This window comes from Paramormyrops kingsleyae, chromosome 10, assembly GCF_048594095.1.
Source record: "Paramormyrops kingsleyae isolate MSU_618 chromosome 10, PKINGS_0.4, whole genome shotgun sequence".
NCBI classification, from domain to species: domain Eukaryota; kingdom Metazoa; phylum Chordata; class Actinopteri; order Osteoglossiformes; family Mormyridae; genus Paramormyrops; species Paramormyrops kingsleyae.
In genome coordinates, this window is record NC_132806.1 from 22,414,937 (window position 1) to 22,436,771 (window position 21,835).

General features: G+C 39.7%; 2 protein-coding genes across 8 annotated transcripts in view; both read right to left on the minus strand.

Annotated features, from left to right (window-relative positions):
- Window positions 1-794: 794 nt before the first annotated feature.
- il13ra2 (interleukin 13 receptor, alpha 2) lies at window positions 795-9,245 on the minus strand. Of its 6 annotated transcripts, none has more exons than XM_023842779.2 (10): window positions 8,119-9,245; window positions 7,387-7,490; window positions 6,911-7,062; window positions 6,312-6,468; window positions 5,718-5,838; window positions 4,960-5,144; window positions 4,724-4,872; window positions 4,398-4,542; window positions 3,812-3,949; window positions 795-2,356 (listed from the first exon to the last, which is right to left on the minus strand). In XM_023842779.2, the coding sequence occupies exons 2-9, from the start codon at window positions 7,478-7,480 to the stop codon at window positions 3,858-3,860; spliced, it is 1,095 nt and encodes a 364-aa protein (XP_023698547.2). In that variant the 5' UTR covers window positions 7,481-7,490; window positions 8,119-9,245; the 3' UTR covers window positions 795-2,356; window positions 3,812-3,857. The 6 variants fall into 6 exon arrangements, with proteins under 6 accessions (XP_023698547.2, XP_023698546.2, XP_023698545.2 ...); XM_023842778.2 differs by having other exon boundaries at window positions 4,398-4,545; window positions 7,387-7,509; window positions 8,119-9,235; XM_023842777.2 differs by having other exon boundaries at window positions 4,398-4,545; window positions 7,387-7,515; window positions 8,119-9,235.
- A 133-nt stretch (window positions 9,246-9,378) lies between these two features.
- LOC111859778 (leucine-rich repeat and calponin homology domain-containing protein 2-like) overlaps window positions 9,379-21,835 on the minus strand; it is a 38,970-nt gene continuing 26,513 nt past the window's right edge. For both annotated transcript variants that reach the window (XM_023842763.2, XM_023842764.2), the window contains exons 12-18: window positions 21,083-21,148; window positions 20,336-20,381; window positions 15,541-15,598; window positions 14,141-14,244; window positions 13,561-13,698; window positions 12,735-12,812; window positions 9,379-12,289 (exon numbers count right to left, since the gene is read on the minus strand). In XM_023842763.2, the coding sequence (XP_023698531.1) occupies window positions 12,170-12,289; window positions 12,735-12,812; window positions 13,561-13,698; window positions 14,141-14,244; window positions 15,541-15,598; window positions 20,336-20,381; window positions 21,083-21,148 (610 nt within the window). In that variant the 3' untranslated portion in view covers window positions 9,379-12,169. The remainder of the gene's footprint in view (window positions 12,290-12,734; window positions 12,813-13,560; window positions 13,699-14,140; window positions 14,245-15,540; window positions 15,599-20,335; window positions 20,382-21,082; window positions 21,149-21,835) is intronic.

Here is a 21,835-nt window from a genome sequence, read left to right on the forward strand (position 1 = left end):
AGCCATTGCATGCCGAACTGAGGACAACTGTATGTTAACGTTTTGTTTTTTTCTGATTTCCTCCCAGGTTTATGTTAATCCATCAAACTATTCCACAACATTTTAATGGCATTTACTTCTACGGCCTTTCTATTAATTTTATTTAATTTATTATTATTAAGTCTTTCATTTTCCACTAGCTGTCCGTTTGAGTAGTATTGTCAAATTTGCAACAAGGTGACGTACAGCAAGATATTGGATTAAATCAATAAGGCGAATTTTTCAGGAGGCTTTCAATAAATCTGTCCAAACTATAAGTGTATTTGCTAAATAACATTGTATGATAGTCAGCATCTTGTTAGGAAATGCAAGACTTCTCTTGAGCTCAAAACAAGCATTGATGGGTTTTAAAGCGTACAATATGACTTATTGCAAAATAAATATAATATTCAACATTACTGATCCTAAAAGGAAATCGATATTCGAAATACTGCATTGACACAGACAAACTTTTGACTGTCAGATAGAACAAAACCATTTTCCCAGTCATATCATGAACCGTGAAATGCAGCAGACACCTTCCAGAATAATTTGTTGTACGTACAGAGTTGGTACAAAGACGAAAAGTAAAGAGGTGAAGAGCATTAAACGAATAAACCTCTTGATTCTAGTGATCACGTCTGTCTGGGTGAGATTGATCACTATAAGCGGATGATCATTATAACCATTTTTTCCCTTACGTCTCAGGCAGACTACCATCTAATTGCATTTGTATATTTATTACATGAATATAAAGTAATGAAACGGACAGCATCACTATTTACTGAATTTTATTGACTATTTCAAAATACAGTACAGCTGTTTCAAATGTTTTTCAAATTACAGTACTGCACAAATTAAATTATTGAACAATGTGTAATTCAAATACGCTATAATACAGTACAATATTGTACATAAAATATAGCTTATTGTAGTTTCGCTGCTGCATCTCAGTGGCTCGATTTTCATGAGTTTATCATAAGCTTTGATGAATCTATATTCCAAATTGAGAGAAAATGACTTTCTTTTTCCTGTCATGTTTTCTGTCCACACAGCATTAGCCTCGGGTAGCTAGCCAGAAGCAGACGGGTTAAGGCAAGACTAAGTAGGCAAGTAAAAAAAATGACCAAAAATGAATACTGTAGGCGGACGACTTCATTAGTATAAGCGAATTATTTAACCAGTATGCGTACAGGAATGATTCTGTCTCAACCTTTTTGATTCATATAAGTACAGTAGTTGATCACTATAACCAGATCCACATATATCTAGAAAAGAATGAGCAACGTCAACTCAGACTACTGCTAGCGCTGATTAAACCCATCAATTCAGATGAGACATGTGGGTTTGGAAGAAGTTTACCCATGCGACAGCTGAAACACCCTTCTAATATTTGTTCAAGTGAACATTAGATCAAATTTCACCGAGTCTTATATATTAAATATCCACGTAAGCAAGTAAGGCACAATTATCATTCTCCCCGACAGTCTGGGATTGTTCATATGTAGTAGTTCCACAAGATGGCGCCATGTAACCGCTTTCGTTACCGCCAAAAAACATCCACAATTCATTCTGTATTCTCATTGTTACAGATTACTGTTTAGGCAAGAATAATGTTCAATGGACTGACATCCTGTTCAGCCTCTACCACTGTGTCCAGTTTTGCCTAGGATAGCTTTCAGCACCCCCCCATGATCCTGACCAGGATATGCAGTTGATGGATAATTTGTAATGTAGCTATCATTATTAAGCTTACTTAAGTTTAGAGGCACCTCCTCTCTGCAAGGAATTAATTGTCAACAAACCTTACAAATGTTCAGCAACAAAATCAAAATTATTATCTTATACCCTCTTGTTTTCCCTCGTCATTCCAGAAACTGAAATGGGTTATCCTATTGTCACCGATTCATGTGTCAATCTTATGGCTATTTAAGTTACCAAATCAGTAGTGTTAGAGTGAATGGGCACAGCCACTTAAATAATAATATTGGGCACTGCTGCATGTGCCTCTCCTTCACTGCCAAGCTTGCTGTTCCCTACATAGGTGTCATGGATTTCCCACAGGGATCAATAACGTGTCATTATTATTATAAGCAAAGCATAGTGTTCCTAAAATAAATTAGTAAATTACAGCATGGTTTTTCACTTATGTTTTTCACACTAGATCCCAGACCTGCTGTTATTTATGGCTGCTGTCTTCAATGTTTCAGAACATCACCTTATGTAATAAGTAAAAAAAAATACAGTCAAATACAGTGAAAAATAGTGAATGTTTGACATGAGGTATTCCTTCCTTCCTTCAGTCATTCTTTTCTTCATTACCTTTTCTGGCCTTGGCCTTGAGAGAAAAAATGAAAAGGAACTTATTTTCATTCTGTTCATTTATCTGTAATTACATAATTTCAGTTATCATTGCTCATGGAGCATGCACACTGATTGTGAGTGCTATCAGTTAGAAGCCATGTGCTAATTTTTATGATCTAATCTTTTATTTTGATACATGAAGTAACAATTCCATACTTCTCAAGAGAGACTTTTTAATGAATCTGGAGCTACAGATAGTTACGTCGAGCAGATTTCGCATTCTGTAATTCTTGGAATTGTCCAGTTTGTTATTGATGAACATTACAGCTCAGATTACTACACAGCATTACTTTAGCATTCTTAACATCAGGATTATACCACAGCTCCATTTTTGAAATATTTTGAAACAGAAATACAACAGAAAAACAAACATTCCTCTGTTTGGTAGTTCATTGCCCCAACTTCAAATACTGAGATGTACACATTGTCCAAGTTTCCCCAAGACAATACTGGCCCTCTGTTGGTAGATTGCATAGTCCATCACTGAGTGAATATTTCGGGCTGTTTGTCACTCTTAATAAGGAACGTGTATCTTTCACTACAAAATGATGATCCAAGTCTATCTTCTGCTGTTGTACTTAAATTAAATGTCGGGAAAGCTGTCAATGACTCTCCCACCTCCAGTATCAAAAAGGTGCACTACAAAAAAGAAATTTGAAGTGTTGTAAAGGGTTTAAAACCTGGCACACATAAAAAAAATACATCGTGTGCCACAAACAGTATTGTTTTTGCCTGCCATACGATGGATATAAAAAGTGTACACAGCCCCATTAAAATGCCAGGTTTTTGTGATGTGAAAAAAAAATTAGACCACGATAAATCATTTCAAAACTTTTCCTACCTTCAATGTGACCTATAACCTGTACAATGCAATTGAAAAACAAAAAAATCTGTTTCTCGTTTTTTTTAAACCTAGCATTTTAACAGGGGTGTGTAGTTTTTTTATATCCACTGTCGATCGGGGGGGGCAACATTTCCCCCTCTCCCATTACACCAGCATCACACCAAAATTTTTCAAGATGCACATTTCTAATACCAAAGGGATGACAATGATATTGAGACAGTACTAATTAAAAAGATGCCATGAAATGCAAAGTTAGGGCACATCACTTCTGGAACTTTCATAACAATTAATACCTGTGTGTGGCGACCCATCTCAGTCCTGATTAGCTGATTAGTGTTATAAAGCCCTCAGATGCCACATCATTCATCCATGATCCATCCATCCATCCATCCATCCATCTATCTCCTTTGAAACACTAATCTGGGAAAATGTCATCCACAGATATATGGCCAAAAAAGATATAATGTAATATTCAAATATAGCTAATGAATGCTTCTCTACATATACATAAAAAAACACGTTTGTCTTTTAAGACCTGTGAAGGACAACAAGTTAGAAGTATTTGCCTTTTATTTCCTTTCTCACCTTTAGTAGGCTGTAGATTGTCTTGATGCCAGCCCTGATAACTGCATCAAGTCTGTGACTCTCCATCAGACTCTAGGCCGTCACTAAAGCCAGAAGCAGTGTCGTCACTTTCCAGGATGTGGGGCAATCCGGGCTCAGCTAAGTGACAGGAAAGCCAAACATCAGAGCCCAGGATCACCACCCATTTCCTGTATCTTTGCAAAGTATAAAATTCCCATCATTTATCTATGTTATGATCAACCAAGGTCATGCCACCACAGGTGAGGGTGTGGTAGATATCAAAATTCCCAGTACAGTGGTGACTCAGGTACTCTGAGATATTACAGAGTAAGTTCTTCAGTAATACATGAATCCACTACAACCAGTGCTTTTGTCAAACATTTTCTCTCAAGCCCCCCCTCCTTTGGAAGCAGTTGACCTTCCAGTCTATAGATTGTACACACCTACAAAAGAATTGCAGATTGTTCTAGAATTATATCAAGTTAATTGATGTTCACAAGACTAGATACTATGTCACACATAATTTTCTATGAACTGAGGGTAGGAAAATGCTGATATATCTAATAATAACTGAGAGGTATTATACCTGGTAAACAAAGTGAAGAGCTCCACTCGCTCCAGAAGTGTGAGTCGGCGCAAAAATGGTTCACCCTGCATCTGACTCTTAGGCAGAAGGGCATATGTTCATGCAGTCTGGAGATGAGAATGGATGACTCTCTAGTGATGTTCTTCTGCTGTGGATGGTACAAATGGCAGATCAGACCTATCCCAAGGATACAACAGGAAGACCACAGGAACTTCAAGCAGGAAATTTTAGGTTGCAAGTTTAGACTTGACTAATGGAAGGTAAGGTTGAACGTAAAAGGAACAAAATCCTTTAAACGAGAGATCGTCATGAAGGTAGCGCTTTACCATCAGATCTCCATCTCCCGCTGGACCGGATTCCACCTCAAATTCCAAACATTGGTGAGGGACCCTCCCAACAGATGGTGACCACTTCAAACTGAGCTGTCCATTGGACAATGACTCCAAAGATAGAGTTGTAATAGCACTTGGCTTCACTGGACACACACAAAGGAAGACGGGTTATCACCAGGCACTGAATCAATTTCTGCTGTGGGTTAGTCCTGAGTCTATCAATGACCTACCAAGATTCTGTATCTGCTTCGTAAAATAGGCCGGCTGCAGAGGATGCCCTTCTGCAGAACCATTTATACAGATATTAAATTCTGTGAAATCCATGAGAAACTGTCTGTTGAACCTGCAGCCAATCTTTTTTCCCTTTGATGCAATATATTGAGGGCACTCCTCAGCTTGTTCCATTCCCTTATGCCTGGGGTGTCACAAATGAGACAGTAAATCACCACTGAGAGAAAACTTGCAACAGTTAAGTAAGGAAGGCTACCTGAAAAAGAAGGGCTAGAAAATGTACACAAAATTACCAAAACGTGTATCTTATTACACAAACCAAATACACTGCAATGAAAGAGTACTCAAAAACAATTTAAGCTTTTAATTCTGGTTTCAGTGCCCATGAAGCTCTCATCTGTAATGCACTATAGATACCATTATAATGCATTATAATGGTCAGCAAAAGCATTAAGGGTCCTTTGTACTGCATTTTAAATTTCTATAGATGAGAGCTTCATAGGGCAGTTATAATGCATAATAAACATGATTGTAACGTGTTATGCCTTTTTATAAATATATATAGCCATGTTCATAATGGTTTATGCATGCATTATAATGAATGGTGAATGTGTTTATAAAAAACATGGCCTTAAGTCAAGTCTGCCCATTACATAGCTGGTTTTTTCACTGGGGCCTGCAATAGATGACTGCCAAGATTTTATCACAGGACAGGCAAAAATGCTATGTTTATCTATGATATGCAAAGCATCCCTACCAGTAGTATAGGCGGTACTGGTAATCTGGATGTTGTACTCTTCCTTTATTCCAAATGCACTCCATATATTCCCAGTTGTAGAAAACACAATTGGAGTCATTTATCTTGGAGCCAGGGATTCCTGTGGGATATACATGTACAAGAAATGATCTCTTAAACCGAAACTACAGATGTTGGTCATCATTTACAACCATGCCTACTGAATTTAGAAGTTTAAAAATGTGTAATACACTTAATCTTGTTTAAAGTACATGAAACATCTTAATGGTGGTGGTGATTGCTGTTTGACATGTCTTTTGAAAACATTTCCATTGAAACTGAAAATAATTTTGCAAACGCCTATGTTATTGTAATCATCCAAGGATAGAGCTGGCAGCACTACAAGAAGTACATACTTTAGTTGAAGTGGAAACGTTTATTAACTCTCTGTCTTATCTCACTTTATCTCAGTGGTTCATGTCACATCATGAAAGACCAACTGATTATTTCTCAGAATTTTGCGCCTTAAGGTTTTAAATCTGTATGCACTGTATAGACCTGACTAATAGGAGCTATGAATTTGGACAAGTGGGAAATGGCTTGTCAGTGACATACCTTTTCGCTGGGCATTCAGTACAGCTTCCACGGGGGGGCTTTGGACCTCAGTAGAGCTGTTTACGCAAGACCCGCTAATGAGAATTTGGACCTTCACATGATTATCCTTCTCCAAGTCGAACTGGGCACTGTAGCTCCTCTCTCTGATTCTGACAATCTTTCAACGAAAAGACAATATTCTGACTCAGAAAGGATAAAGAGCATAAAGAGTCACAGTCACAGAGCACTCAGATGGTTGGGTGGGTCAAAATCTTGGTCTGGACTTTTACTCTCTGGATCTGAATAGCCCAACTCCGAATCTAATTGTAAGACTGGCTTTGAGCAGGTTAAGGAACGGAACCACTGGTACAACTTCTCACCCACATGCCACATCTCACAATAATACAGTAATAACAACAACAACAACATTTCATAGATCCATCCATGCATGTGGACATACTACAAAACTGAGCTGCTTTGGGGTCAAAGAATCTTCTGAATGACTAGGAACATCATTAGATACTTCATTAACAGGGGTCATTGACCATTAGATCATAATTCTTCAAACATGTCATCAGTAAGTGACAGTTCTAGGGTGGTGAGCACCACCCTCTCCTTACCTGCGACCTGTTCTCATAGGTATTGTTGTATTCAAGCTGAAAACGAACAAAGCAGTCGGTGACACTGCGCAGGATTGGCGGCACGGTCCAGTTAATGTGAAGCTGACCCAGCCGCCCAGGGTCCATTATTCTCAAGTCAGTTGGAGAATAGGCTACAAAGAAAAGCATATAAAGTTAGGCACACTGTAACAGATCTTCATAGAAAGCCCTCCCTCCTCTTACGTAAATTCTGTGACTGTTTCTCAGTTACTCTTGCAAGTCTTCTATTGAAGATTGTTACTAGTCAAAGTGAAAGGGCAACAAGAAACAGAAGATCACAAGTGCAGTCTCAGTCCATTCTGCATAAGAGGCATTATTATTAGGACTAAATTCTCTGTAGAAGTCAACACATAAGGTAAAAATTTAGAAGCAGTAAATCTGTAAATCTGTATTAACATGTGAAACCACACATCCCCTATTTATAGATTTCTACATACCTGTTTTAACAAGGAACTCACAGCTGGAGAATTCTGCTAATGCCAACAAGGCCATCAGTTCCCACAGGGCTTTGTAGCACACGGTCCCAGTCATTGCTGTCCTGCTAAGAGCAAAGTTAGGGCCTGGATCTATTTAGCCATTCAACAACAACAACAACAAATTAATTTTTGTATAGCGCATTATCACAATATTACATTGTCTCAAAGCGCTTTACCATTCAGTGGTGCGTAATTCATTTCTCTAAGACAGCAAATTGTGAATTTGAAAATTTTGAGAAATTAATACATATAGATTTACAAAGCATGTTTATATATATATGTGTGTGTGTGTGTGTGTCTGTGTGTGTGTGTGTGAAAAAAATGCAAAATAGTTTACATTTTGCATACCTCAGTATGCAGAATACAGTAGTTTGCATTTTCTTTCTACTAACTTTTATAATTGCCTACTTGTGACACATTAACACAAATTGGTGCTGTAAAACCATATCAATCACTGCTTTCTTTGTTGACTTTTTATTTTAAAATGCAACAATTCTTTCTGCAGATGTGTTTTCATATCAAGTATCTATTACACAGCAGAATGCAGTTAGATCAATGTCATATAGCAGATATAACTGACAAACATTTTGTTATATTACAATAGTATATAACAAATTTAGTGTTTAATATATATATATAAAAACTTAAAAGTAATATTTACTATAAATGTAATAAAACAAATATAAATATTACCTTGTTATCAAATGAAGACTGCCCTAAGAGAAAGAAATGTGTTCAAGAACCTTCTTCACATCACCCTCTTCAGCTGAGCTCCATCACTGTTTAGACCAGGGCTTTGCAGGGTGCTTTTGTGCATTATGCAATGTGCCATATAAATTTACTGACAGTTCACTCAGCCAATCATCTGTTGGCGGGAGACAATTAGCAGCTCTGATTGGTCCCACCTGTTATTCACTTTATAAGCCTGTCTGCCCCCAGTGCGGGGTATTATTGATTGCATGCCATTACTAAGTGTTGTGTCTTGACTGTCGGCCAGTCCTGACATGCTGCCTTTCCGTCTCAGTCCCGACCCTGTCTCTTCCCCGTTTCCCCCGGTCGCTCCCCTCATTACCAGCCTTTATCTCCCGTGCCTGTATAGGAGTCACTCCTTAGGATCTGTGACCCTTACTATGAAACTAGCCTGCCGATTCTATCTCCGTTTGCCTGTTCCCCAAATAACGCCCCTGTTACCCGCACTTGGGTCTCCGCAGTTCTCTATTTAGAAATATGGAATCACGTTTTATCACTGTATTTATCTCCGTATACGTACTACTACAGCCTATACCTGCGATTTTAAAGTACATACTCCACACATCAATCGAAACCACTGTGCACGAGATAGAAGCACGAGCACCCAGGCGACATCTTCGGCGCAGTGATACCATTGTCGTGTGGAGTTCGGTAGGGAACAAAAGTAGTTCCTACATTAAACTGCTCACTACTAAGTCTGTGGATTATCTGAGTACCCGGTTCATGAGTTTTGGTAACAGACGTTGCTGTTGAATTTTTCTAATGCATTTTTTGGTGCTTTAATCATCACATAAAGAATTATATTCAGTCCCATTGTATTCGAGAGAACACCGACATTTCCACAGCTGGTATCTCCAAAACTAGGCATCACCCAGCAGAACGACATAGACGGATAGATAGCACTAAAGCCCCCCTAATACATATATTTTTCAATTTTGGGGTGAACTTTCCCTTTAAAACCCAAAACAGAGTCATCATAGGATAACATTTGAGATTTACATTGTAAAGTTTTCATTAAAACTTTTTTAGTCGAGATTGACATCTAGATCGTTTTGCCCAATGCTATATTTGGAGATTCAACACAGCTGCGCGGACAAATGTGAATGATATTTTATAACTGTGCAGCAGAAGGATATCATCCCTTCAATATCAAAATAAAGAGATAATAATTATTAAAGAGGAAAAAACATAACAATACACTGGTCATTAAGAAAAGTCACATTTTAATTATCTTTATCAGTGAAACATTTTTCATTCTACAGTCATCCTACACTTTATACAGAACACATTTACATGTTGCACACTTGACCATATTTGGATTAAAAAAAAAATATTTAAAAAGTAGTTTTTTTTTTTTAGGGGCGGTTGGCAAATTGACAATTTCCAGCAAAGTCAGCTCTCAGTTCTTAAGATACATTTGAAATGTTTCAGAATTCTATTTTAGGGTACAAATACTTGATTTTTCCAAGGTTAACTGCAATGGGAAACAATTTTGGCAGTTACACTGGAAATCAACTGGGAAACCGTCAGTTATTTCAAAGCTCAAAAGCTGTGCAGTGAGAGAAGTCTGGGACTTCATTTTGTTTTTGTGTGCTTTTTGGCACCATCATGACATTCGGGTATTTTTATTCAGTATTTATAAACAATGAGCCCAGTTTAGTGAGTTCAGTTTCGTCTATGTTTAGAACTCCTCACTAATAAAACCCAGAATTTATCCATTAGCATCTGTGGCTGAAAAACACACAAGTTTGCATGTCAAAAAAGTTGAATGTTTTTGTGTGAAGTGATGGTATTTTGTTGATCTGTATCCAGAGAATATCCTAAGAGCCCTTTAAAACAAAATTTACACATGAAATGTATTTCACATTGTTTCTTTAACCATATGAAAGTAAAAATAATAGCATGTCAGCCTTGATCATATGCAGACTCAGCTGGGTGAACTTACCATCATTGGTCTACAAGATCAGCAGAATAAAACTTTGGTATCAGGTGTTGAAATCTGGACATAAGGCACAACTCTCATTAAGCCAAGGGTGGTCAAATTCGATCCTGGAGAGTCACCAACTATTCTAGCACAATTGGCCTACTTGATAATTTATGTTTTAGTTGTTCTTTGGTGCAGACCATCAGTCAGTCTGCTATCACCTGCTTGTAGACGGAAGAGCACCTCATTTTGTCAGCATAAGTTAAGTCTTAGTTGTGATATGAAACATGAACACATGATGTCTACACGGGACTGTGACGTGATTGTCTCTACAGGAACATCTCTAAAGAGACATCTAAAGAGGTTTCCCTCAAAATCTCTAAAAGTTCCTCATCTCTCTCGGCTCCTGGATAATGGATAACAAAGAATAATGGCACTCTTATCCTGGAGTTCATTACATAAATGTGAATGTACCATGAAGACAGACCATGCTGTGTGCTAGCCACGTTCTTCAGCATGAAAGAACTGTGGCTGACCCTCATATCATAAGGTCAGGAGGTGACATTTGAGTAAAGGGAGACAAAAAAGGGGGGGGAAAGACTATAAAGTAAATATTTGAAGTCAAGAATACTAGGTGTTCATAGGTTCACAAATAGAGGCTTTTTTGTTTTTTTTTGAAAATCAATGGAGAGGGATTGGAAAATCGCATCTTGTAGCCGCTTACGCTGGTCTGGGTGGAAGGAGGGGGCCTCGAGACTATCCCAAGCAGCACGAGGCTGGGGTGGTGGCCCATAGCTGGAGCGTATAAATACTAAACATAAATGATTGTATATAACAATGGAAATACAGAACTACATTGTTTCAAGGGTGAGAGGGTCGTAGCTGAAAGAGCCGGAAGAAAGAGTCAAGCACTTGAAGCTGTCCGCACGTCACTCCATCCAGCTCATTCATGTCTGAAGGGATGAGCCAACACCTCGCTCTTTTTATTTGCCGTTAAACCTAAGCAGACCCAGATACCTGTTCAGACTCTTGCTCCTGTTTAATGTTTCCTGTTGCACATGGCACAATTTGTTTTTTATTTTCCATATCTTGTGTCAATCATGACCGTGCTCGGTTCCTGAAAACTCCCAGGCCGCTAATAAATATCCCCCCCCCCACCCCCTTCCCTGTGTCATGTGTTCCTGTCAGCAGCAAGACCCCATAGGCTTCCACTACAGTCCATCGTTCTGCTTTGCCGTTTCTGGAAATGACATTAGGGCACTGATCATGCTGGCAGCAGCACGACATCAGAAGTGAGACAGAATAACACCAACACATTAGCAATGACACCACATGAAAGACCGTCATGAAAAATAAGTTATGAATATTTCAAGTCAAAGTATGAAAAAGTTCAGCAAATATCAGCATTAAAATAAAAAACAAACAGCAGGAGAGACTACAAGTCTGACCTGATGCTCTGCAAGTCAGTCAGCATGTCAACGATGTTTACTAAAAATGACCTGAAGGTACAAAACAAGGCTATGTGGAAGTTCGCCACTTTAAGACCAATGTCAGATACTAGTCAACAACACTGCACTCAACAATGCTGTCTCTCACAGAGCAGATCGAATTATGGGGTCAGTTTTGTGTGATTGTGCCAAATTCGAATATGAAGCCTGAGCGCTTTCTATCTTTGAAATTACAACCCGGACTAACCCCTCAGAGAAACTGAGTTTAAAAACGATAGGTGGGGAATATGGCTGCAGTAGTATTAACCTGCCCACCCCCACCCCCCAACACGCACTCACATAAAACCAGTGCCCCTAAGAAAAGGACAGTGTAGGATGGCTTCATACAGATGGGAAGCGTGAATATCTTCTCCATCCTCAGTCAGCTACAGACAAACGTTCTCGCTCACCACATACACTAGGGGGGTGAGCTGGGTGTAGCAACCTTCAAGTACGTGGTCTGGGCGCCGATCCGGCCCGAGATGCAGTGCTACGCCGAGGCTCCAGGGCAATCCGGTCCAAGGTTCTGCTCTGCAAGGCGGACGCCAGTAAGGGCTGGGGAGATTCGGGGCAGCGACGTGAGCTACACGGCGGACAGCTGGGTCGGCCTCAGCGCCGGCAAGTCCAACAGAGCCTGGACCGTCACACCGACCGGAACGAGCCCCCTGTCCTCCAGGATGTGATGCGGCAGACATATTTTGTCCTGGTGAGACATACATTACCAGTCAAAAGTCTGGACACACCTACTGAAAATCATTTGTTTTTTAAGATAACGACCCTAAGCACACCTTGAGGTTATGGAGCGATGGAGTGCTGTGACAGATGACCTGGCCCCCATAATCCCCCCACTTAAACCCTATAGAGCTGGTTTGAGATGAGTTGGATCAAAGAGTAAGGGCAAGGTGGCCAACTTGTGCCCAGTACTTGTGGAAACTCCTTCAGGACTGTTGGAGAAGCATTCCAGGTGGCTACATCTGGAAGCTGCTTGAAAGAATGCCAAGAGTCTGCAATGCTGTTATCGAAGCAAAAGGGGGCTTATTTGTGAACACTTGCACTGATTCTGATTATATCAGCCAGATGTGTCTGGATTATCATTCTCTGCATCAGTCAGGGCCCCTCCCAGACCGACGTGCTGATGATTTTTTTACCTGTGGTACACCAAGCTTCTTACACGCATCCAAGAAGTTCTCCACGTTTCTGCGACATTTTGCCATGCTCAGTTTTGGCTGCAGGACAGATAACAGGAAATTGTGGATTGTGGAACCATACCATTCAAAATACAGTCACGGCAGATGTTCCAGAAGAAAACGGCTTGAGGCAGTTTCCTTTAATGGTGTTATGCAGCTACATTTTGTGTTTTTCTTGTTATCCGTGGCAGTTTGCTTTACAGTAGTAATACCATAGTATTAGCAAAGTACAGTAGTATTACATTAGTATTTGTAATAGTATATTAGTTCTTTGTGCTGATTCTGAGTGCTGTTCTTTTGCAACTTGATATTGTATCAGCAGCAGGGGGATTATTTACTTTTTTATACAATTCCTGATAAAAGTTTTACCAAATCAGTTAACTACAAACAGGCTGGTAATGTAGACTCAATGACTAACAACGACTGAAATCAGTGATTGTCAACCTGTCCATATACTGACAAATGTGTCTGTAGCAAAACTCATTGGTTTCTATGGCAAAGCTAAGTAGGTTACATTTTTAAATACCATGCCTGTGGCAAAAATTACACTGTAAATCAAATGTGCCTCAGAATCCATTATGGTGTTGACCCCTGACTGGAATGCACAGCATTTTTACGCGACCCTAAGCAGGATGGGATGGTAATTCGCTTAATGCCGGGTTTCACAATCCTACAAGTTTTTGTTTCCTACTGGGAGCTGGGAGGGAGCAGAAGTGTGGATTGCCTGTAGGCCCCAAGGCCCCGGTTGGGAAACACTGGCTTTATGAAAAGCAGGAAATATACTCACCACTGCTGGTGAGGGCACGTGTATGCTGGCCACAGAGCGAGGCCGAATGTGATTTGCCAGGTGACACAGGACCACCCCGTCCATCAGCGCAGTGCCAACATCTTCTGGAAGAAGTACCTTCAGCCTGGACTCCAGGTTCTGTACAGGCATCATCACAAGAACATTCATCCTTTGCTAACTGTCCTTTGAGGCTCTCAGAGTTCAAATTAAAATACAAAATTTAGAAGTATCCAATTAGACACTATAACTGACAAAGGTCAAGACTAAGACTAAGTTTTAGTTATAAAAACATATTTCCAGTAAAAAATGGTCTCTGTTCAGGTTATTTTGAAAATGTACATTTATCTTGCTCTATTGTCAAAACTAGCAAACATGTGAGGAATGTTTTTGGGCTTGAGAGCAGCGTGAGCCAGGGTCCCTTGAACAGTTGGGGGTTCAGGCCCAATGTGATTACCAGGAACTGAACCCACAACCTTTCAGACACAGGCACAGACCCCTAACCCAGTGTTTAAACATCGCCCAGCTGAGAGCATACATTGGTAAGTGCAGCCCACAAAGAACAAAACACAACATAACTCACCTGTCGCAGAATCTTGATCTGTTCCATTTCCTCTCTGATGTGCTCCAGTTTCCTTCGAATTGTGAAGCCAGGCCCATACTCCTGGCAACTTCCTCTGGAAAAGGCTGCGCCATTTGTGCAAAACGTTTACAATTAATCTTGAACTGAAACCAACACCTTAATGGTAATCGGCCACAAACAGAAGCAGCTCTCTACCCCATTTTTACTTTAATGGAGGAAGTTAACAGGATGCTGACCCTCAGCGGGCTGTATTCTGAAAATAGGACATGGTTTTGAAAGGAAATAATGAACAGCAGAGTTTGAACGGCCTACAATCACGTGATCCATCACAGCCTCTCTCTCACTTTGAGACTCCAGAACATGGAAGCTGGTCTAAGGAGTTCCTAGGCTCCCAAATCCATGGTGAGCAGCTGCCAATCTCTAACTGGTTTAGCCCACTACTTTAGTGAAATCAGTTAGCTAATCCCGGGCTTCTTCAGACGATGCCGCCCTAAGCAGCCGTCTATGACGCCAAATGGGCTGAGTGGCACTGACATCAAGCTTAGATCAAGCTTTGTTTGTACCATCATGTATGATCTTTTCTCTGACTCTTCTTTCATCTTTTTATTTTCATGGGGGGGGGGGGAGGTCGGGGAATTACCAGCGGCTTTTGGGAAAAAAAGTCACAATGTTTCCCAGTAAATAATAAATAGAGGAGCAATGAAATAGATGCGTGCAATAATAGAATCTACAATGATTAGATGAGTACAGGCTGAATCATGCCCCTAATTCAGAAGAAAGACTAAACTGCTGTGTGTTATAGAAATTCCTCTCCTAATAATGTTGCATGTAAACATTTGTGTTGGCTGCAATAACCATCGTGACATCGTGACAAGACGGTGAAGGTGATAGGTTTCAACGGCTGAGAGAAAACATGTAATATAATGATATAAAAGTGGAAACTGCATTACGTGTTTGTATATTACTTTTTTTTGTGGTTTATAGGGTAGGTAACTTATTGCTTTGGACAGTTCATGAAAGTTTTCTGTTTTTGATTGAGTCGAAAAACAGTCGCCTGGCGCTAGTGTCCAGTCAGCTTGTTAAGAGAAGGAAAATGTTAAGGAATTTCAAGGATTATTAACCTACGACGTGGTTCACCTGTGCTACCCAGAAGCAGCGACACCAGACAATATACAGTACAGAGTCATTACAGCAACAAGCAAACAACAAACACCGCCAACAACAGTAATAATAATAATAATGATCATAATAATCATCCTTGGCTTATCTACTTGTATGCAATGTACTGTATGCAATCCTTCTGATGTGAATTGTGAATATGACCACAGTATGAAAATAGTATGATATAGCATGAGTGCAAGTGCAAAGTACACGCATTTGTAATAAATCTGCCTTCTTACCTGATCTTGGCTTTAAACCAAACACAGCTGTGCTAAAGTCCGCAGAATCCACTCCATCCTAATTTTGGCACATGCAAATATAAAGAGAAGCAAACAGTTCATGGTGCATCAAGACTCTGTATTTTATATTGGACTTCACTATTCTAGAAATTATGTCATTAAGATTGTTCTGGAACACAGTCAGTGGGACTGTTTCAATGGGTATAGCTGGGGAAAACATGCAGGTGGAAACGAACGCTGTGCTGTGATGGAATCGCAACGATAAGTAGAAAACTTTACGGGGAGTACAGCACACAAGGTCACGAGTTAATCCGAGAGGAGATTAGACAGCATCTTGTGTCGAAACCTTAAATACCAGATCAGAAACAGAAAACCAGTGAAGGTCAACATTTTCCTAAGCGCAAGCTTAATATAAACCCAAAAAACAAACACGCAGCTAATACATTTCCTGCAGTTTATATGTATGTGCCTTGCAATGGTTGGCTTCCTGCCAAAGGTGTATCCAAGGAACCATACCAGCCTATGTCATGCTCTATATACAACACCTATTTTAATAGTTTTTCATAAGTATTTTGCAATAGGACAGAAACCCGCTAATAAAAATTTCTTCCTGGGAAAGCCGACAGTTTAAGGCATAAGCTTTGGAAAGCTTATGCCTTAAACTTACATAACTTTTACAGAGGAGTTCACCTTAAGGGTAAAACTAATATTGCATTGTACACTGAAAACTTAGTCTCCACTGAGCCTAATGCCTATTCACATACTGTAAACACACCATTAATATCTCGGCAATATTTTTAGTATGAACTCCTCACCCCTAATGCCCCACCCAAAACATCTGCTTTCACCAAAACACTCAAAGAGAAACTTCCTTAGAAAAGAAACTTGCAGAAACAGCACTAACATTTCCTTGTCCTGCTTCACAAATTTTAAAAAGGATTACTAAACGGAGGGGGGGTGGCACTTGATTTACGCAAATTTACCAAACCAACAAAATGAAGATATCAAGTGAAATGTTAATTCTCAGCTGAAATGAAACTACTCAGACATATATCTAGATATTTTGAAATAATTATTCAAATTGATCTGGGGATGGTGCAGTGGGCAGCCTTGCATGCTCACATTTCCGAGGCTGGGGGTTTGATTTCATTGTTGTGTGGGGGGGTTTGCATGTTCGCCTTCTGTTCTTTTAGGTTCTGCCGGTTGCAGGTTCCTCCAGCATGCAATTATGTCAGGTACTACCCTCAAATTTCCTATAGTGTGTGATTGTGTGCGCGGACGTGTTCCCTGTGATGGGCTGGCATAGCATAGAGCAGGGGTCTCCAACTCCGATCCAGGAGAGCTACTATCCTACCTGGCCTCTGATGAGCCACACCTGCTCTCAGGCAAATACCAGGAACAGGTGTGGCTCATCAGAAGCCAGGTAGAACAGAAATCCTACTGAACAGTAGCTCTCCAAGACTGGGGTTGGAGACCCCATGGGTGTAAATTATGGGGTGGGTGGGGGGTTGTAGCCCCCACAATAATCAGAACCGGAAAATAGATTAAAGATTAAGATTAAAGATTAAAAAGGACTCCTCACTGCCTCTGTATCTCTTGAGATCCTTGATGAACGTATGTGTTTGCATTTACGTATGTTTTTCTCCATCTCAAAATACAACAACAACACATTTGCATAGCAATGTCCCACTTTTCGTGGCTAGACAAGATTCGAATTCTGTGTTATCCATCTGTTAGAATCACTCACCAAATATTAAATGATTACATTAAATGTATTATTATTTTTCCTCATCTTATGTTGAATTACAGCTGCCACCTAAAAGGCCAAGTGTTTCAATGAAGAGACATATAAAGCCCCACGTCTAACGTCTAACTCCCAGGCCAGAAGTGTGGGGACGACATCGATCTGTGCAAAGGCACGCGATGCGTGAGCTTTTTTCAAACTAATTCTAGGCTCAGCAGAGGAACCAATAGAATCAATTCCATGCCAAAGCTTCCAGGTTAACTTAAGTATACAGGTAGGTGAATACATATTTGGATGGCTCTATGCTGCCTGGGATCGGTTCCAGGCCCGTCTACGATAAGCAGTTGAAGATGATAAATGAAGACGCCTTTGTTGATGCAGTTACAGTAGAAGCCTCAGGGCATGCTTCCTTCAGACAATAAAATAACAAACTTGCTTTTCAGAAATGTACTTTTTACAGCATAATATGCATTATTATATTCAGTGCAAGACTTCTGTGCGGTTATTACACAAAGCAAGATTTCTTAGCTGGGATAACTTAAGCTCAAAATACCGATTGCCCAGTTGCAATGTTCTTCACTTAAACTCTTATTGGACAATCATTACTTATAGCTTAAGTTAACCCAGTTAACTGAGAATTGCTGCTTTGTGGAACACCCCCTTTGATGTGAGCTGGGCAATGGCAACAAATCGATAAATTCCAGAATTCCCTGAGTACCTTGCGGTTCTCAGTGTGTAGCCCTGTTGGCTTGTGGGCTACCACCACGTTTCACTGTTCAGGTTATCTACGAAGTGTTTTCAGAATCAGCTGATCATTCTCCATGGGGGGATGCCGAGGACTGCAGGCTTGACACATCTTGGTGCTCAGTGAATTAATCATAGCAGTCTGGCAAGAAAAAGTTATGGTTCTCATGCAAGATTTTGTCACTAGACCTCTTTCCATTTAGAAGCTAACATTTATCTGCAAGATTCAGACGGATGCTAGTTGCTGGTTAAATAGTTACGCGATTTAAATCTTTATTAGCGGAGCACGTGGAAGTCGCTAGAATTCCATTCAACTCATTTGAGTTTCGCAACTATGAGTCCTGACCAATGAGTCCTGGCTGCCCAACACCCTGTCAGCAGTCAGTGGTCGGCAGGTATTCACCATGGCTGATGACCCCACAAGCCTTGCTGTTTTGGAGATGCTTCAACCTAGTCATCAGGTCATAACAAGTAGGCTCTCATCAAAGTTACTCAGGTCTTTATCCCTGCCCACTTCCTCTGCATTCAACATGTCAACTACCAGTACCAAATATTAGCTTACTGTCTAATATATCCCAGACCATGAGTGAGCTGACGTAATTTTCTTCATATAAGAGGGGTCATAATAATTTGGCTCATCTGTGAATGGACATTGTTTGACTTCAGTGCATATATACCAGAATGTCCTAAGCTGGTATTCTGAATTTCCCCAGCAAGAATATCTGAGAATCTCTTTTTCTAAAGAACTCCCCATGAAATTATTCATGCGAATTACATTCCAGAACTGCTTGCCAGGATGTGTTTTCTTCCTTCACTAAAAGTTTTGGCCTGCAGGGAATGCAGGAAATGCCAAGATGTCTGAAAAACACTGAGGTTCCCGACAAAAATCACAGAGTTCTTAGGAACAGGCTTCCTAAGTATTAGATGTTTACAAGTATGCAATCATTAAAATATTGGCTCGTCTTTATTCGCACTTCAGTGAAGCAGAAATAAAACTGGCAACCTAAATTAGATGCATTGAAATGCAATTTGTTATGCATTTGCAATTCTCTACAGTCCAATTTTCATAGAATAAATATCCTTTACAAAATCTAAACCAGCAGTGGTCAGGGGATTCTGACAAATAATGTGGCTATTCAGAGAAGACAGTAAATGCCTCATCCACCAGCTTAAATGGGCATAATTGGTCAAGATTGTGCCAATTACAACATTACAAGGGCACTTTTAATGCAGGAGATAATTACTATACAGGGGATATTGACAGGGCACAATAATAAAGATACTTAGTTTTACCGTTTTACTTTTAATGTTTCAGCATAATTAGAGAAGAGAAAATCTTTCACTTATAAAAATTAATATCATTTTTTTCCGGAGACGAAACTTCAATTATATGACATTTGACGGGATGCCAATCTATTGCTTTTTCAAGGGAGAGGTATGAAAAACTCCACCTGCACCAACAATGAAAATTTAATCCTGGTTGTGTATCACATACCAATCTTCCAAAGTTATAGAATCGTAAATTTCTTTAGATCACCCCTGCATATGTTACATTCATTTTAACCAACATTTCATAATATGCCACTCATTTTTTTTTTCACTCTGTAACTTGACTCATTTTTATATTCACACGAAGATATAAATTCTTTTTATGAGGTTTGCTGTTTGTGTTGTATTTCTGATAGGTTGTTTATGTTTTTAACACCTGGCTGCAACGATATTTCCCCTAGAGGGATAATAAATTTAATTTGACTTAACTTGAATTTTGTGCTAATCAAGAAGCACTAATTGCTAGCATGTCACACCCCCCTCACCATGCAGTACTGTACATATGTTGTTACTGACCTACTATATTCGTTATGTTTGTCTCCACGGGGGGAGCCTTTGATTAAACAAAGACTGACAGCCACCTTAACACCGTGACCAACAAGCCACCGCTTCTTATTAGGCTAGTGTAAATTTTTTATTTTTTTTTTTTAGTTATAAATATCTTGATGATCTTCTATCTTCTGTGGTGCTAGGCAAAGGGATTTTGATAATGCATTGATCTAAAATTTTGTTAACATGGTTATGGTACTGCTTATCAACACGTTATCAACAGGATTTGGTCAGTCAAAGCCGTTTGCTTTCTTATTCCTAAGCTACTGACTTGTAAGTATAAAAAATGTTTCTGCATCACACTGAAATCTGACTAAGTAGGGAACTACAACGTTGGTTAAAAACTTCACAATTATATATTTCAAGCTATGGCAGATGGAAACAATAACTGCACAAACTGCCAGATTATATTATGGATAAATTACTTACCCGGCCAGTAAAATCTTTCCTTATGGTTCCTTCATCTAAAGAGGCACTAGTGGGGAGAAAAACATGCCGTCAGAGATGTGGCACTTACCGATGTTTTCAGCAAAAGTGAAAATAAAATCTTTGCACTGAATTTCAAAAAGAAACTAGCACATACGGCTTTTACTAAGCATCTTATAGTTTAAGTGCCTGTTTTTCCACTTCTCCAGTAAGAACCTACTCCTTGTGATGTTTGACCTAAATCACTCTTCTTTCACCATCTTGTATTGTTGCACTGTATTGCATAGATCTTGCTTCAACTAACTTGTACTTGGTAATGACTCCTCAATGGAAGCTCAGCTTAGCTGCAATCAGAGGTGGAGATTTCAGGTCCAATGCGTACAAATACAGACCGAGATTTTGTCTCAACCAACCAGTTGAGTACTCTGTGACTTTGACTCTTTATACTCAAGTGGTTGGTTGAAACTAAATCTTGGTCTGGGTTCGTACTCCCTGGACCTGAAATGTCCACCTCTGGGTGCAATTATAGCTTATCTGTCTCAAGTTCATGATGTGTTATCTTCCTTGTTTGTATGTCTCTTTGGGAAAAAGCATCTGCTAAGTGAATAAATGCAACTTAAAGTAAGTAAGAGAATGTTGTCTGATGACTTCTTTTAAAGTAGAACCTTTGACAGCGAACTCGAATACAAAAGCAAGCTGTTAAACAGCCACCCCTTGGCAAATAGGGAAAACACGAGGAAGACTGAATACCTTCGGAAGGCTCCAGGGGGAGGCCTTCGTCTGGAATACGTGCCGTTTTCAGAATGGCTGAGGAACCTGCAGATCAAACGAGAGTCAAATTCAGAGGTGCAACACTTTCCATGCATCTCAGTGTTGTCTCTCAGCAGATGACCACAGTGGAGGTATTGTGTCTAATTTGAGAACGGCGCCGCCTGTTCCCCCATAAGGATGCTAATACGAGCTCTTAGGGACTGATGACTCGGTTTTACATGCCATGCAGAAACCACAAAACCAGACACGCCAACAGGAGCCAAGAGAACGTAGAGGGAAAGAGAAAGTAAAAACAGGAAAATTACTGGGGTTTTTTAGAGTAGTAAAGCGGAAAACAAACCATTAAGAGATCAGCTGCATGTAAATGAAAATAATGAACCTCAAACAGTAATGGAATTATTCTCAATGACTGTCTGACACAACACCTCCCATTCAACATTTCAAACTTCCTTTTCTAGAAACTTCTGCCTGCTTTAGGGCCACTGTAAATACATTTCCCCACTCATAGGCGGCACACTTATGGCTTAAATGAAGCTAACATAATCATTGAATTTCACTGCACTATTCCAGTTAACTCAGCCATCAGTGAATTGATCTTCGTCATCGTATTTGGGTCAAATCTATAGTATATCAAGACATCACACATTACTATTTTAAGTGTTCTATATTTAAGAAAACTGAGTTTTGTTTTTAGGATGTAAGACTTCAGATATTGGTTTTCAACTAGTTCTT